General features: G+C 43.1%; 1 protein-coding gene across 1 annotated transcript; it reads right to left on the bottom strand.

Moving 5' to 3' along the window:
• Nucleotides 1-1,945: 1,945 nt before the first annotated feature.
• On the bottom strand, nucleotides 1,946-17,800 carry LOC109781585 (exocyst complex component SEC5B). The gene is made up of 21 exons (XM_020340175.3): nucleotides 17,259-17,800; nucleotides 14,433-14,590; nucleotides 13,114-13,211; nucleotides 12,836-13,030; nucleotides 12,602-12,729; nucleotides 12,341-12,499; nucleotides 11,221-11,325; nucleotides 10,866-10,940; nucleotides 10,613-10,750; nucleotides 10,307-10,489; nucleotides 9,769-9,924; nucleotides 9,529-9,652; nucleotides 9,236-9,446; nucleotides 8,461-8,576; nucleotides 8,134-8,359; nucleotides 6,054-6,147; nucleotides 5,534-5,611; nucleotides 3,897-3,953; nucleotides 3,045-3,194; nucleotides 2,676-2,840; nucleotides 1,946-2,451 (listed from the first exon to the last, which is right to left on the bottom strand). Exons 1-21 carry the CDS (start codon nucleotides 17,628-17,630, stop codon nucleotides 2,221-2,223), a joined length of 3,219 nt encoding a protein of 1,072 aa, XP_020195764.1. The 5' UTR covers nucleotides 17,631-17,800; the 3' UTR covers nucleotides 1,946-2,220.
• Nucleotides 17,801-18,910: the final 1,110 nt, after the last annotated feature.

Here is an 18,910-nt window from a genome sequence, read left to right as displayed (position 1 = left end):
TGTGTCAAATCAACAAAGCTCATCATTCCCCTTCACCTGGGTTATTACAGCCCCTACCAGTTCCTGATTTTGCTTGGACACACATCTCCATGGATTTTGTAGAGGGCCTACCTGAGTCTGACAACAAAGATCTCATTCTAGTGGTGGTGGATAGGTTCACCAAATACTCCCACTTCATTGCTCTCAAACATCCCATCACTGTGAAAGTTGTAGCACAAGCTTTCACTGACAACGTTTTCAAACTGCATGGCCTCCCTACTGTCATTGTCACTGACAGAGACAGAATTTTCACAAGCCAGCTATGGCAAAGGTTGTTCACCAAAATGGGAGTGAAATTACATCTGAGCACTTCCTACCACCCTCAAACTGATGGCCAAACAGAAAGAGTGAACCAATGCCTGGAAAACTATCTGAGATGCATGGCTTTTGCTCATCCCAAGAAATGGCACAAGTGGCTGTCAATGGCTGAGTGGTGGTACAACACAAGCTTCCACACCTCACTCAAAATGACACCCTTCCAGGCACTGTATGCCAAACCACCTCCTCTTATTGCTGAACTCATGCTACCTCCACCTGAAGGGGATGACACTCAAGCAGAACTGGACAGAGATGCCATTGCCCAACAGATCAAAGGGAACTTACTGAAAGCACAGGAGAGAATGAAATATTTTGCTGACAGGAAGAGATCTGACAAACAACTGGAAGTGGGGGACATGGTGTATGTTAAGTTGCAGCCTTACAGACACACCAGCCTAAGCATACACAGGCACTTGAAACTACACTCCAAGTACTATGGACCTTTCAAGGTTCTTGAGAAAGTTGGCTCTGTGGCATACAGATTACTCCTTCCAGCTGATTGCAAATTGCACCCCACCTTTCATGTTAGTCAGCTCAAGAAACATCTTGGTCCGGATGCAGTGCCCAATCCCAAACTGCCACTATTGGATGAAGAGGGCCATATTCTCATTCAACCTGAAGCTGTTCTGGAAAGGAAATTAATTCCCAGAGTCCAAGGAGACATAAGCATACCTGTAGTTCAGTGGCTGGTGAAATGGACTAATCTGGCTGCAGACAAGGCGACATGGGAAGACGCTGCTTTTATCCAAAAAGTTTTTCCAGGTTTTCAGCCTTGAGGACAAGTCTGTTCTCATCGGGGAGGAATTGTCAGGACAGGAATTCTTCAGACAACAGTTAGAAACAGAACAGTACCGTTTCATTTGCCAGCGCGCATTACAAGCGTCGATCGGAGATCCTACGGCTCCAGCGAGCGTACCGTTTCGCCCTCAAAACACCCGCTCGCAACCGTTGATCTCCAGATGAACGGCCGCAGTAGTTTTTCTTCCTTTAAACTTTACTGCAGCTCTGTAATATCTAAACCTGTCACTTTCTTGCTTTTCACCTGCTCAAACCCCTTTTTAAACCCTCCTCCGGCTTGTGGAGAGGGCATTCTGGATGTATCTGGGCTTGGCCCCTAAAGCCGCCGTGTTCCGGCTGGCGAACCCTAATTCTATGGCTCGGATCCACCAGCAATCGATCTCCCAAAATTCCCCAAAATTGAGTTGATTTCGGTTGCGTTCGCTGAATTTAGTGACAGTCCTTAGTTCGAGCCTGTCAACGCAACACCTTGTCCGCTCGAGTATGCAACAACTCGTCAACTCAGCCTAGAATATACACGCTCAGCTGAAACAGTGTGAGGTTCAAACGTAGGCTCAGACAACAAGAGACATCATTACATTTAACAGGAGACAACGCAAGATAAGATCTACTCCCTCCATTTCTAAATACAAGACGTTTTAGAGATTTCAATACAGACTACATGCAGATGTATGTAGACGCATTTTAAAGCGTAGATTTACTCACTTTGCTCCATATGTAATATTGGAATCCCTAAAAAGGCTTATATTAAGGAATGGAGGGAGTATCACTTGGTTCAAAACAAGTATAATTTGCAGTGGTATCTTCTGAAAACATGGAAATAACAATTCCAGTTTCTGGAGATTACACAAGTACAAAGTCCCGTACAGCAGCACCTGTACCCTGCCCTTTTATAATACAACACCAAAAGAATGGATCAAAATTCATAATACACAACATGATGCTAATTACAATGAATGGAAAAAAAATACAGGCAACCCAAGAAAAGAGGGACTTCCTTTTTAAAAAAGGGAGTTTAAGGAAGAGGCCACGTCGATAAAGAAAATGTTGCTCTCAGCATTTAGTTCATCGGCGTCTTCTAGAGACTATGGGAGAATTTGAACTTGCCTGCTGCCTTCTAAAACTAGGGGAGGAGACTTGAGCCTGGGGATGATGTGGTGCTGGTGCCTGGTAAGACGAATAAGCTGAAGTTTTCGAGCCTGATTGAAGAGTTGGCTCCATAAAACATGCTATATTTAATCGGGTTCTCTCCAGCTCCCCTTGCAGCAGATCACTACCGTGTTGCTGAGCAAGAGCCTGGGGAAAACACAGACTTCCGATTATACAATGTCCGTTGCAAAAGTAAACTTACCCTAAAGAACACTTAGTTCAATGTAATCGAGCTTAGTCCAAAGGATCATAAATATCAAGGCATACACAGCACGCCTATATTTCAATAGATTACTGTGATGGTACTCTACTAGATGAATTTTTCATGTATCACAATTTCATGGACAGGCATGAATGTTTGGAATACTTACAAGCAAATCATCCGGTGATACTGATGGCACTTGTTTATCATCTGATGCAGCATCTTCACTGCCACTTTCACAGGCCTTCTCCAACAAACTCTCTTGCAAAGATTTCAGAGCTTGTTGTGCCTCAGTAGAGAAGTATGTGTTTAACACGGTTTCAAAATACTCAAGCTGCAAGCATATAACAAAAAGGAGAGTGCTTAACTTGACTAGTTGAACAACTGCATAGTAAAGGCTCATAAATAATCCTACGGTAAACAAAAGTAACTACTCCCTCCGGCCCAAATTAATTGACACAGATTTAGCACAAAGTTCTACTAACTTTGTACTAAGTCTGCGACAATTAATATGGATCAGAGGGAGTACATAACTTACCTCAAGCATGAGCTGACAAAAACCATTTGCATCCAACGTTCTGAGATCCTTGGCCTTGTTCTCATAAAAAAGACTAAGAAAGATGTCGACCAAACCCTCGACCAAAATTTTCATCGTTTTCTCCAACAAAGGCCTAGCACCCGAGTATACCTGAAACAAGACAAAGCTAGAGCATAAAAGAATTTTGATGGAATTAAAGCAGATTTATCCATGTACCTTACTTTACTGTATAGATTATAACTGCCAACAGCAACCTGTCATGCGGTTTCTGAAAACAAGCGGCCCTAGAGTTTTAAATTAGTGTTTATTTAGTGTATAAGTAGGAAACAGGATCCAGACAAAAATTATCCAGAATGAAATACAATGGTTTTAATTTGGGTTATAGAACAAATACATCATAGCATCACTGGAAACAGAATTAAAATACATAATGCAGTGTTACCAAGTTCTTCAAAAATTGTCAAATTCCAGGACAGAGACCAGGTCCAGCTACCACTGAAAATGCCCTGTCTAGTACTTAATACCAGCCACCTTACAGACTAACTTTTTTACCGAAACATCAGGATCTCTGAGTATTCATTAAACAGAAAAAAATTGATCCAGTTTATAATATAAAGATATTTTTCCTATATTTATCAGATAAACAGAAATAAAATAAAGTTTGAAATCTGTCCATTTTACTTGCACAATAGAAAGCTTAGCAGAACTGCAGAAGTGGACAACTGGACATAACGAACCCATCGGACTAAAAAAAAGTTTGAAATCTGCCCATTTTTACGCATGTTATTCCTGGAAAGGTAGTTGTGTCACATGCTAAAATAATGAAAGGAAGAACAGGAAAATGATGAAAACCTCGGCATGTACAGCTACAAGGATGTGCAGTAAATCAAGAGTTGCATCCCGTATGCCCTGCGAGGACAATAAATTGAATTAGAGTGCAACAAGACTACACTCGCATTGACAAAATGCTAGATTCGTAAGACAGCAAAAACATTTGCAACTCAATAAATGCATGCCACTACGCAAACACCAGTTAGGTCAGCAAAAAAAAAGTGGAGCCACAAGATACTATTAGTGTAAGCTGTAACTGTCCTTGCAGTAAATGGGGAAGATGCTACATGTTCTGAATAAGCCCTGTTCATAGACAGTTCCTTGGCATGAAATCCCAACCCAGCCCATCCCAAGCCATTCCAAAGTAACACACTGGTGATGAAGAAGATGATTAAGCTGAGAATGCAGAAAGAAACAACAGGGAAGGATATATTTGAAGGAAGTTTGTGGCAACAATAAATTGAGAGAAGCAAATGGCAAGCATAAGATTCCAAAGATGTGATTGGCAACTCGAAAGAACTGAAAGAGGAGAGATGATGCTGACGCTGGAGTTGAACTAGCCTCACTGAAGTTAGTGAATGTGATCTCAGCAAAACGTGAGGCAAGAAACAATAATGTTCATCTGGGAGTGAGGGGTGCCCTGCATGAAGGCCACCGGCAAGAAGCAGCCCAGCGCCTCATCCGGCAATGGTGCGAGGCAACCAGCAGCGCTTTCGCTCAGAAGCACACGGAGGTGACTGCTCTTAAGCTTCATGCACTAGCCAACGCAACCAAAAGTCTGAACTGATGGAAAGGGCTAGGCAATCCACATATACACTTCAACACCCCCTCTCACGTGTGACGCGGGAAGTCAACACATGGATGGACTCAGAGGTATGGCTCAAGAGGCCTATACATGGACACAAATGGGGGGGGGGGGGGGGGGGGGGGGGGGGTACAACAATTTTTAGATAAATTGCGAGAGTCAGGACTTGAACTCAAGACCTTAGGCCCTGATACCATGTTAAGCATCATGTTCTAGCCCCAAAAGTCCGAACTGATGGAAAGGGCTAGGCAATCCACGTATACACTTCAACAACTGCCAGCAGAAAACACCCCACCACCTCATCAGGCGATGCTGTTGCTTGATGCATCTGCCCTTCACTAGCAAACTGCTGGGCACCTACGCTCTCATCACAATTAGATCATAGCACTAGCCCGACTGCACAGCAACAATCACAGGAGTACAGGACACAATGTCACCACCAAGGAGCAGGAGAACATCCTTCTGGACAGAGTGCAATACCGGGCACCTCAGTGCTGAGAGGTCGGATGCGCAGAAGAGGTCGCCATCCTGCTGAGCAAGAGGTCGTGCTCAGTGCCACCACTGCCAACGATTAGGAGCAGGGCATTGGCAGAGAGCTGGAAATAAAACAGGAGTGCGAACGGGAGCTATCGTTTCGTGGCAAATTGTAATGTAGCCCACGAACTGTGCAAAACCTGCCAAGAAGGGTTGTGCAGCAGTTTGAGTGGGTTGGATCCAGCCATGATTTTGAACTGCATCAGGACGGAAACTCTAGCGGTAGAATGCAATTGGCTGTTTCATCAATAAATAAAGAACTACTAATAGATAATTGACATAGCATCAATAGGGGCTTGTCATCCTTTGTATTGCATACCTTCACTACAGGTGCTGCTCCCCAATGAATCCCAGAATCCAACAGATAGTTATGTGCAGCATTTCTGATCACGTTTGACTAATCAAAAGAAAACAAAAAATCATGATGAGTAAAAGCGAAAGCAGACTATAAAATGCGAAATACCCAAAAACTGATAATCCGGAAAACATGTTTATGGCGTCAAGTATGATCTACTTGTTTACAAACATATGGCTTATTCCAGAGTAATAGAAAGCCAGTACAATAACAACGGCTTTTAATCAAATTACTGCTACTTCATACCAAAATGAAATATTATAGTTGGCATCATTTAAGCGATTCTTTCAAAGATTATACTACTGTTGACGGATGACAATATATCTGGTGTTTGCGTAACAAATCTTCAGCAAGTAAAATATCCCAGATTAACGTTCGCACAACAAGATAGGAATAAAGCGACAAGGCGCCCTGGCAGCGGGATGTTCAACAGACCATACATATACTGGTTGATCAACAGAAAGTCCTCCATTACCAACCATACCTTTGCAAAAGTATATTGGTCGAGGACTTTATCCTCAAGTCCAGAGAAGGATGTCACCAGATCTCGCATATCAGCACTACGTTCATCATTATCCCTGTGATAGTGAAACTGTCATTGGTGAAGTAGATGTATCTTGAGAAATGTTTCTAAAATGAGTAAATAATATTTTCATGCTTACAAGAAATATATATGGATAAAGAATGAGACATACAAGGTTTTCTTCTAATGACTGATATCCTACAAAAAGGAGAGGCTCAAAACTGGATGCAACAAGGTACAAAATGTAGCATATTCATAGGATATCACACTAATGGAAATGATTTCAGAGTTAGGCTCATCTGAAGATAAATTTGTACTTAACCCTAGAAATCTTTTTGCATCTTCCTTCCCAGACACTAGTGCCATTCATAGCGACATCCCTAACTGGTGGGTGGAACCTTCGGCCAAGCAAACTACACCTTAAGTCAAGAATCAACCCAGGATGGCCACTTAAGCATGCTGTTACTATGGCACTGCTCTCTTCTAGCCCAAATGTATCTTAAAGTCAAAAGGCGCATTTTTCTCTCTTTCAGTTCAAAATGCTGAAATATGAGTAGTTCTAATTGAGATGTACTCCCTCCGTCCCATAATATAAGATGCTATTACAACTGATAATGCGGTGGGCCATGGAGAAACACAAAGTCCCAACAAAGTACATTACCCTCATCAAGAACATGTACGATAATGTTGTGACAAGTGTTCGAACAAGTGATGGCAACACTGATGACTTCCCGATTAAGACTAAAATAGGACTGCACCAAGGGTCGGCTCTGAGCCCTTATCTTTTTGTTTTGGTTATGGATGAGGTCACAAGGGATATACAAGGAGATAACCCATGGTGTATGCTCTTTGCGGATGATGTGGTGCTAGTCGATGATCATCGGACGGGGGTTAATAGAAAGTTAGAGCTATGGAGACAAACCTTGGAATCACAAGGTTTTAGGCTTAGTAGAACTAAAACTGAGTACATGAGGTGCGGTTTCAGTACTACTAGGCACGAGGAGGAGGAGGTTAGCCTTGATGGGCAGGTGATACCTCAGAAGGACACCTTTCGATATTTGGGGTCAATGCTGCAGAAGGATGGTGATATCGATGAAGATGTGAGTCATCGAATCAAAGCCAGATGGATGAAGTGGTTCCAAGCTTCTGGTGTTCTCTGTGACAAGAGAGTGCCACAAAAGCTAAAAGGCAGGTTCTATAGGACGGCAACTCGACCTGCAATGTTGTATGGCGCTGAGTGTTGGCCGACTAAAAGGCGATATGTTCAACAGTTAGGTGTAGCGGAGATGCACATTTTGAGATGGATGTGTGGCCACACAAGGAAGGATCAGGTCCGGAATGATGATATACGGGATAGAGTTGGGGTAGCACCGATTGAAGAGAAGCTTGTCCAACATCGTCTAAGATGGTTTGGGCATATTCAGCGCAGGGCACCAGAAGCTCCAGTGCACAGCGGATGGCTAAAGCGTGCTGATAATGTCAAGAGAGGTCGGGTAGACCAAACTTGACATGGGAGGAGTCCGTAAAGAGAGATCTGAAGGACTGGAATATCACCAAAGAACTAGCCATGGACAGGGGTGCGTGGAAGCTAGCTATCCATGTGCCAGAACCATGAGTTGGTTGCGAGATCTTATGGGTTTCAGCTCTAGCCTACCCAACCTGTTTGGGACTGAAGGCTTTGTTGTTGTTGTTGGAAGTAATATTTAAATATCAACTGGATAAAAATCAGTGGCTCTAATTGAATAGTATGTAAACATTCAGTTAGATAGGAATCCTTCCACAATATTTCTGGTACGAAAATTCAATTAAAGAGTGATCAGTTAGTAAATTACATTCTAATGACTAAGATGCATCTGAATTAGCTTCAAAGGAAGATAATGACATGAAAATAGTAAAGAACTAACAACAGATGACCTCAAGAAAATTATTATTATTTGAGGGTGGAATGTTAGGGAATTTGAACCATAATAGGTTTTAGAGCATTATGCAATGCAGCAATACTTGAAGAATGCTACCAGAAAAATAAGAGTAGGCCATGTACCTGATCGGAGACCAAATGTGCCTATATTTGTTATACAGTTGATCTGAAAGTTCTGCTTTACAATACCCAATGTTACTCAAAACAACCAATAGCTTTTTGTGCAAGTCTCCATCCATGCTAGCAGATGATTCTCTATCAGTACCATTCATATACCCATTTTGCACATGATTGTTTTCTTTATTTGATCTACTCTGAGCTAGTTCCGCTCCAAATGTCCCCAGATAACCTGATAAGTTTACACAGGTTGTGAAGAATAAACAATGATGCCATAATTAAATACAACAATTCAGAATTTCGGAATAACTATAACATAAATCAACTCCATACCTGCAAAATCCCGAAAAGAATTTAGAAATGCAAGTCTAACAGACTCATGGATTTCCTGAAGCTGTCGAGTAATGTCGTAAGACTTGGCAGTCTCATTCCTGAGATTAAAGATCATTCTGAAATAGACAACGTAGATCAGGATGCAGTTTGATACTTTCAAAAGTGAAGGCTGAAGGTACGTAGTTTGATACTTTCAAACGTAGATCAGGATGCAGTTGTGATGTGTGATTGATCATGATATGGTCCCTCCATTCCAATGAATAAGGCGCGCACGCATCCCCAAATCCAACTTTGACCATAAATTAGACCGATGTTATACATTTTTGTGAACTAAAAATTATACCACTGAATAGTCTTTCGAATATGAATTCAATGGTATAATTTTTATCACATATAACTCACATTTGATATGTCTAATTTATGGTCAAAGTTGAATTTTGGGGTGTGTGTGCGACTGCATGCCTTATTTTATTGGAATGGAGGGGGTAACAAGAATGCAATTGAATTGCCTTGCATTGTCATAGACCAACATATTGTGCTTGCAAAAAGAAAGATATTTAGCCTCCCCTAGTTGTGCAGAAAACCTGGAGTTCCCAACAAGGAAATAAGCTTTGAAATGCAAACATTACAAAGAAAAAGGTCAACTACAAGGGAAAAAATACAGCCAGAAAACTTCACATGGCTCAGAAATCGCAACCATAAGTGCTTAACTCCGTAACAAACTAGACAAATTGATAAAGTACAGTGTTGAGCAGAAATACAGAAGCACGCTTACAATTCAATCCGGTCCATTGCGGAAATTGTGATTTCACGGAACTCCAAGGGCAGGCATGAAATTGCATACGGAGACTTGTTTCTCTCAAGGGTTGACAAAGTAACCCAAGTCTCATGTTTTGATACTTCCTTAGTTGTTACCCGCATCCAAGAACAAAGTCGAAGAATGTAGAGCTTTGTCATTTCAGAATGAAGGGCATGCAACATTTTAACTGGCACAGTTGTTAAACACATTCAGGATACACAGCAAATTTCTGTGTAAAAGCAACTTTTAGAAAATGGCACTAACTATACCAGCAGTTGGAGATGAATCCTTCCCCTCGAGGGTCTGACAAGCCTTAGCTATTTCTTTTATAGTGTCACCCATAAATGGACGAAGAATGTTGCATTCCTCAAAATCACGAAAAGTATTCTGAACCTGTTTGTGTGAAAGCACGATTACTAGAATTGCAAATACAATCATAACACCAAGTGCAAAGTATTAAGTATCATGGTTAACAAACAAATTTTCCCAGCATGCAGTAAGTAATGTACCTTCGTGTCGAAAACAGATACAGTAGCACAAACCATACTAGCAACCTCATCAAGACTATGGTTTGTGTACTTCGCCTCCGCACCTTTATCATCGGTCTTATTTGCACCAGATTTTGCATTCATCTCAGAATCAGCAAGTGCATTGCCAGCAGCTGCCTGTAAGGAATAAGCTAACACATCTGTGTGGTTCTTTATTATGCTCAAACAAATATAAGATGGTGGCTCTTCTAACTTTCATATGACAATGCGAAGCAGACATCAGACTTTCATGTGACAATGTGAAGCAGGCATCAGATTTTCATATTGAGTTATTGACATTATCAGAACAATTTACATGAAGCATATGTAAACTTTTCAGTTTGAGTTCAATATTGCGCGAACAGGGCGATGGAAGGTTGCACAAGTTTCCGCAAAACAATATGCTTGTAGCAAGACCTAACCTGCTACTAAACATGAAAAGCCATTTGCTTAAAACAATATACTCAAGGTGAATCATGCTTAGCTACCATGCAACTAATACGATTTTGCGTGTCCATACCTTTGCAAATTTTCCACTGAAGACAGATAAAGCTAATCTCCAGAATGCTGGAACATGCTGGATAAGTACAGCACTTAACCTGCGTATGTAAGTTGCCCTTAAACTATCAGCCTCTTCAGCCATGAAGGTTGATGACAATTGATCATCTTGAAAAGAATCACCAATAGCAGAATCAACTTCCAACTACACAAACAAAACAAAAGAGGGCCACATTAACAAAAAGAAAAGCCATGAATACCATGGTAATATCATAAGAAGAATAACGAATCATGTATCATGCTGAACAAGAGAAAGTAAGACACTCACTGATTTATTCGACTCTTGTTGCAGCTGCCTCCATTTTGAATCAGATAGCACTTTCTCATGTCTTTTATTTTGCAAAATCTCCATTCGCACTTCATGATCTACGGTACACTTTTCAAATAATCCATGAATTCTGCCATTCTGATAGAAAATAGTAGTGTATAAGCACATTTAGAATATGGTATGACAGAGAGTGGAGATGATTTAATAGGAAAATGTCAGCTATAGCATGAAGCTTCTGGTCAAGGGTGATAACCTGAATATTAAGATAATGCCACACTGGATCAGTCTCAGGCTCCAACTCCAACAATAGCCGGACAATGTTCTCAAGCTGAAAGTTGGAATAGAATCAGTAAGCAAATAGAACCAAATCATCAGATAAATTTGATCTACAAATAGTGTAAGTATTGCTAGTAATCAGATAGTCAATTTTAGTCCCAGCAGTATCCTAAGGTTATCCATCCACTTCCTATGTCTCGTAGAAGTGTCACACTATCTGATCAAGGTCAAGATCCCTCAAATCTAACTTCACAAGTTAAGCCATCTTTCAATGTCAACAGAAGTAATGAATTTCAAGGTGTCAAAAACACAAAATATTACAGTGTACTAACCTCAGCAAGGTCGAGATGAGGATCTTCCATTGACTTATAAAGCATGCCCCTGAATTCATGCATTACCTTCTCCACTTCTTCCAGTACACGTTTCAGTATTCCAACCTACAGGTTGTCCATTGTAGTATCATATAATAAACATATAAAATGCACTATAACTACAGTTGATTGTGGTGTGCCTAACAAATAACAATGAGGGGAAGCGCTACAAAGACAATGAAAATTTGAACAATATGTAACAGCCAATAAAATCAAGTTAGCGACACACATGCAAGTCAGTACTTTCGGGTTTCTAAGAGCTGAGTGTGAATCAACCAACCTCTGTTATTAGCAAATTGTATATTGTTGTCCATATAGAAGTACAAATATAATAAAGCAAACAACAGTGGGACTTAAAACCCTAAAGTATATGGAAAACATGAGACAAATGATGCATGCACAGCCGCCAGTCAGCTGCAACATGCAAGACATCGTCATGGCATTTCTATCATACACTGCCTCGTAAACAGAAAGACAAGCAGGCGGCATGAAAAAAAGATATTAAGAGGTGAGATCCTTCAAAACTCTACCATAAACTTGTTGCGTGCTCTGATCAAGCACAAATTGGTAGCAAATGATGGTATAATTACACGTCATTTTAGTAAGTATCTCGGAGACTAGTGGAGCAATCTCCTGTAATGGAATTTTGGCATGGTGCCACAAACTACTGGAAATAATTCAACGGTAAGGCAATGACAATGCAACCCCACTAAAGCTCTAATAAGTCACTGCCAAGTAGATGACTGTGTCTGCTTTAGCTGTTTCGTTAGGTAATGATCATACAAGTTTCTCCTGTATGCATCGAAAATTTCGTAATGCTGAATTTAAAGTAGATATATTTAATACTTTTTACACTAAACAAATTACTACACCAATTTACTAAGCAGCAAATAGAGGGGAGATAGCAATCTAGGACGGTAATGCAAATATGATGGATATTACTGGTCCATGGTCCCCACTAAATCCCCAAGGTTGTTTGAGTAAAGACAATGACCAGTAAGCATGTACACCCTACCCATTCCCGTAATTCCTAATCGTATGGTGATAGGCAAGGCTAAAATAAATTAAGAAGTTGGCATACATGAGAAGGAAGAACAATTGATTTTGCTTTTTGGTACTCTCTGACAGCTAGATCATACTCTCCTTTCCTAATGTTGCCACGAATTGCGCTTGGCAGGTTAAATAATGTCCGGAATCTCTGAAGCATTCCTTGAACAGATCTGATCTTATCAGCTTGGGCCTGTATAAGGGGGTTTACTTTAGTACACTCAAGAAGGAATCTTGCAGAAATACCAATCAAGATAAATGAGAAGTAGCTCGAGAGAAAGTTTAGTTGGTTTACCTGCCTCTCAAATAGAGGCTCAAATGCACGATTTGCCACACCGCTAATTTTTTGAGTGACTGAATATAAGTGAGATGTACCTGCACCTTCAGGATCGTCTTCTATCTGTCTCAGTTTCGACTCAATGTCTGCAGAAAAAAATAGCATATTTACAAGGAGATGCAGACACTGTACAGAATGTAAATGACAACACATGTAGCAGCAATAAGGAAAAACTAACAACAAAATTAATACCATCTATTGTGGTTTTGCAGGAGACAAAACAATCAAAATTCTCCTTGACTAGTTGTTTTTTCTGCTGTGTTCTCCCTTTGAGATCAGTTTTCAAGGTAAGAGCACCAGACTCCAAATCAGCAGCACTTGTATCTTTGTGGACCCACGAGAGAAAAACCTTGGGATCAAAATGAGGAGAAGAATATATAACTTTCTCTGCAAATGTACAAAAAATATACCATTTGTTAAAAAAGAACAATAATAAAGAAAGGGATATTGCGTATGATGAACAGGCATACCTCGCATACTGGGGTCCAAACCCTGGGACTTCTCCCTTGAAACTGGAGAACTCATTGAAGCTTCAGTGATTAGCCGCAGGGACTTATTATCCATAACACTGGTAAGGAAATAAGCATTATCTAATCATGAAAAGGCAGTAGACATAGAAGAATAGAAAATAAACAACACATGGTTATTTTGATTCCCTGTGCTACATAGCCTGTGACGCAGACACTGCACTGCACAGCACTATCGACACTTTTGAGTTAATATCTGTTATGTCCAAATTCCAAATAGATCACAATAAAGGCCATGTTCATTACTTCAATAAGTTTTTAAAACACATTGTGATTCACAAATCTTTCCATGAGTGACGATGCCTATTTGGCCAGGCTTCTACTTCAGCTTCTAAAGGCAGATGAAGAAGCCAGTCTAAATACCAGGCTTCTTCTCCACTTGCCTTTTGGATAAACAGCTATCTCAAAGAATGACAAAGAATATGATCCCTCCTACCGTTTCTCCACTTGTCTTTTGGATAAACGGAAGCTAACGCAAAGAAGGACACAGAAAGCTAATCCCTCCTAGCTTCTCTAGCTTTTTACCTGATTGTCCCACCCACCCCATCTTAAGCTGGCTTCTGGACTTTTCCAACAAAACAAAACAAAAATGTATTGGCTTCTCCGCGTGTTTGGTTCGGGGGAATTAGAGATGGGGAATGGAAGTTGAGAGGTGAGAAGAATAAAAGTCCACCGTTTGATTAAAGGGAATGGGAGTTTAAGTGGGAAGGGGAATGGGAGTTGAGGAAGTCAATTCGCACCAATTTCTTCCCGGGGGTAGCCTGTTAATTCATGAGCATAGTTTTATCCCACGCTAATTCCCATCATATACCAAACAAGGGAATGGGAGTAAAAATCTACTTCCCATGCCTAATCCCTCCATAAACACCCTTGTGCAAACTCCCATTCCCCTGCCCGAGTGTCTACAAAACAGGCTGTCTCTGGGTCAGAAGCTAGTATCCAGAAAAGTGTCTTTAAGGCCAAGGCATATAGGATTTGACAGTTTGTGCGTACCCATCCACAATCACAGAAGACTGTGAAAAGAAATATTAGTACCGCATAGCAGCAGGATACTCATCAAAAATTCACACAAGGCATTCATAGAATATACGTGAAGCCCAAGGTGCACCTTTTGGTGCAAGGGATGCACTAGTAGGTGAGAACTGAGCATGAACTGGACTTATTTCTTTTACAAAATATTTTCCAGGTGTAATATGATTGGAGCACTAGAAACAGAACACGGCTTTAATTGATCATAAATGTTTGATGACCCAGATAGTTACCCAAGGCCTAATGGATCCAAAACCTCCACGCCTTTAGGTAAAGTCTGTACACTTGTGAGCGCCTTTCGAGCTGCTGCTGCTGCTGCCGCTTTCTGATCAAGTGCTTGAACGCTAGGCGCTGCTCTTGCTTCACGCATTTCCCGAACCCTGCGAGCAAGCTGGCCGAAGCAAAGGCGGATGAGCGTTAGGCCTTTTCTGCATGAGTATGGAAACAAAGAAGTGCAATATAGCATGTGAAATGAAACTTCATGTTCAAGGCATTTGGTAACTATTATCAAAGAATGCAGATATATGAAGATGATGTATAAGGAGACATCAAGGTTGAATGGTTGAGATTAAGGGTGTGTTTGGTTGGGCACTTCAAGTGGAATATAATGGAACGGTTCTATACTTGGAGCACATTACTGTGTTTGGTTGTGGAGGAACGGAATGCGCCGGTTCTACCAAAGGGACTATACTCCCAGATGCAGAACCGGGTGATACCTCTGAATCGGTGGAATCTACACGTTCTCGCTGGAATTAGCGACAAAAGAAAAAACATCACGGCTCACCCAGGACCTAGCCTCAGTCCCCACGATTCCCCTGCCCTCTCCCTCCCTCGAGCTAGCCAATGTAGCCGTCACACTGATGGAGAGACTCTGTAGCTGCTGGCTCTCCGATGCTCTGCCACCTTGCGCTCCCGCCGCTTCTCTCAGGCTCCGCCGACGCGCGCCTGCCGGACTTTGTCCCGTAGTCACCCCTCCTCCGCCTCGAGCTCAGCGCTAAGGGCGCCGCGCCATAGCCGCCTCAAGTTCCTCCCTGAGAACTCATCAGGGATGCCACCGACGAGCCAGTCCTTGGACATGTCCAAGGCTTACAGCTCGTTACGTACAGTCACCAGCTGCTGCGGCGGTGAGGGGCCTGCTGGAGAGGCTGTTGCTGCTTCACCCTGTTTGCAGACGAGGGCAATGGCGGCTGAACGCCCAAGGATGGGTTGCTGCCACATGTGCTGTTCCTGCTGCTGTGTACTAGAAGGGAAGAGGGATCAAAACAGCAGCAACAGCAGCGATGACTCAGATCGCACAGCTGCATCGGAGGGCCCATGGAGCAAACAGAGACACGCGGCCCCACCAGCACAGCAGCAAGTTAAATTCTCTTGCGGCTTCGTCAACGGTGATGCCAATCTATCTTGCAGACTGAGATTTTTACGTATCACACAAGTCTTGGCTACTCAAAACAACTCATGAATTGACATGGCTAAGCGTACAGCGATATGTACTTACGTAGATTGATCTGGAACCACAGTTTCAGGTTTCTATAAAATGCTAGTTGCAACAGTTGTACAATTTGGTATTTCTTGTGTACATCGGTGCTGCATTTTTATGTGATCTTATGCAGTTATGCTGAAGTATTCAGTGCTTCATGACACAGTGCTGGATTACTTGATAAGATTAATACCCATGTTAATTCTTGGAAAGATGTACTTTTATCAGGTAAGAACTACTCCCTCTGTAAAGAAATATAAGAGCATTTAGATCAATTTTTCAAGAAATATAAGAGCATTTATATTTCTTGAAAAATTGATCTAAATGCTCTTATATTTCTTTACGGAGGGAGTACTAAATTTTGGAGTACAGGATTGTATGCACAAATTTGAGAAAGAAGAGGGACAATTGTATACCCTCCATAACTATCAAGATATTTTGTTTGGATGGCTAGGATTTTAAAGATCTTTTCACATCTATATGAGTGGATGACTTTTCCTTACAGATTTTGACAATATATTCTCCTGTCCTATTGTTTGTTAAAGATGCAAAGAGCTATAGTGGTGAAAAATATACATATACATATGTGAGAGGTAATCTCACCATTTCTATGCAAGGGGTGAGCTGAACCAAATCCATTCCCTTCCTCTCTCCAACCAAACACTAAAATGGAACCGTTCCATTTCACCTAATTGCTCAGAACCAAGCAAAGGAACGGAACCAACCCATTCCAGTGGAATGGAACCATGACATTCCATTCCACTTAGTTCCCCAACCAAACACACCCTAAGCTGAGTCCAGTGGATCATTTTTACATGAACATTCTACTGAGTCGGACTGCAGACACTTATGAATAATAGTCTCTCCGTCCGGAATTAGTTGACGCTCAAACAGATGTATCTAGACGTATTTCAGTGCTAGATACATCCATTTGAGCATCAAGTAATTCCGGGCGGAGGAAGAATATGTGATGTACAAGAATTCTGTGAATTTGCAGCTAGAAGAAACCCAAATGAAAGTTGTCTTATTCAGCAACCTACAGAGGAAACACTTGGCAGCAATGCGTGGCAATCGTAACCACACCGGTACAGTTGTTGTGATGAACCTAGCATTGCTTATGACACATTATCAAAGTTGTATAAGCACTGGCTATGATTATGTCAAACTCAATGTTCAGAATCCAAATCTCATGAAGATACAAGCAGGCTAAGTGGAAATGTGGAATGCGCCTCACATGATTAAACTACACCCTCGCCAAAAATGCCCCCTGTCCAAAAAGCAGGCCTACTCTGCAGTGCCACAAAACTAACACGGCGCACGACACAATTGAATTGAGCACACTCTATATAATCCAGATGGAGCTAAAACAATGTGCATGTTGAAAGCGAGGTAGCTGTACAAGCTTGACGCCAGTGGCTAAAATTTAGCAATCAAACAAGGATCCGACCCTGTTGAAATCAAGAAAATCTACCCTCTGGCTCATTTCCCTGGAAACCTCAAGAGAAGCATAATTGACCGGGTAATCAAAGCGTACGATCACCACAGACGCCAACCCCGGGATCGAGATCTCTGCAATCCGTACCTCAGCCTCGTCGACACGCTTCCAGCTCCTGGGCTCAGCGTCGTCGAGATCAGCATCGTCCCGCGACGCGGCCCTCCGAGCCCCGGCGCGGCCGCCCCCGCGGGGCGGCGGGGGCCCGCGCTCGCGGGCGGGGGCGCCGTCCTCGTCGCCGGAGGAAATGGATAGCATCTCGACCTCGGAGTCGTCGTCCTCGTCGCCGCCGCGGCTGGGCTGGCGCGCCTTGGCGCCGCCGCGGGCGTTGGCGGGCGGGCGGACGAGGTTGACGACGGGCTTGTTCGCGCCGGCCGGGCGCTGGTGGCTGAGGTCCCGGGCGGCCTGCTCCTGCAGCGCCATCTGGAGGAGCTCGTCCTCGTCGACATCGCTGTCGCTCATGGCCGGAGGCGTCGGGCCGGGGCCTGGATCTGGGGAGGAGAAGGAGGAGGAGGGAGGGGGAGTGAGAGGGAGAAATTTCGACGCCTGGTGGTGGTGGGAGATCTGCACTGCACGCACGGAAAGACGGGACGGAGTTTGCTGGACCCAACGGCGGTTCAAAGGCGGAAGTGCGGAATGGTTCGTCTCTCTCGTCCGTGCTTGGATTGGATGCGGACCCGAAGGGAACCGGCTCCGGTGGCCGTGACGTACCGGCCAGAAGCTGAGAAGGATACGGTAAGCGGTACAGCCGTACAGGCAGGCTGAGCTTGCGTGACCGCAACTCTAAAGCGTGTTTGCTTAGGATCACATAGTAGAATGTACTCCCTCGATTTACGCGTCGTGGTTTTAGTTCAACTCCAACGGTAAGTGAAGAGAGGGAGTAAGAACAACTCCAACGCAGCGACCCAAGTCCTATTCGTTTTTGTCTGTGTCTTGTTCATTTGGGTTGATCGAGCAGACGGGTTTGTTTCCTTTTTTATTTGGTCAACCGGTGCGCCCAACGATAGTGGACGCATTTTATGTCATGTCCGCCCCGATATTTCGTCGAACACGTAGCGGGCAGGGGAGCTCGCAACGGCTGGGTGCGAGGAGGCGAGGCCGACGGCTGCAGCAGCACCGGCCAGGCGCGGGCGCGAGGCGAGGCCCGCAGTCGAGCTTGAACCCCACGGCGGGGGGCAGCACGGCGAGCATGGCGCGTGTCAGCGGCCCAACATAAACTACCTCAGGCGGCAGGAACGCTGCCAAGCCAACACGGGAAGGCAGCATGGCAACAGAAAGGCATCCTTCGACCAACCAGGGACAAGGGCGTGTCACCTCCAGGCCACCTCGGATCAAGCAACCAAACCACAGGTTCGTGGGCCCAGAGTGGGTGAGCTCTACATAAGGAGCAAGGCGCGACTGGATCGGCATCCAGTTGGATCAGGAAAACGGCATGGCACGGCACGGCTCTTCTTTTGCTTTCTTCTTATCTCGCGAGAGAAAGATGAAACATGAGTGAATGTGATGGGGGCGTATTTTTAGAGGGCCTAGAGATAGTTTGTATGCATACGTGAAAGGGGCGTAGAGGGGTGCGATGGAGAGAGATGCTCTTCGTTTCTCTTTATTATGACTAACTTTATATATAGAATAAAAATATAAAAATTCACAATGCGGAACAAAATATCATTGGATGCACCATGCAAATTAACTTTCATACTCCATATAACTTTGTAATATTGTATAGATGTAGATTTTCTAAAAAT

Source organism: Aegilops tauschii, chromosome 2 (genome assembly GCF_002575655.3).
Source record: "Aegilops tauschii subsp. strangulata cultivar AL8/78 chromosome 2, Aet v6.0, whole genome shotgun sequence".
Classification (NCBI taxonomy): domain Eukaryota; kingdom Viridiplantae; phylum Streptophyta; class Magnoliopsida; order Poales; family Poaceae; genus Aegilops; species Aegilops tauschii.
The sequence above is the reverse complement of the archived record's forward strand: the minus strand, read 5'-3'. Positions and strand labels throughout refer to the sequence as shown.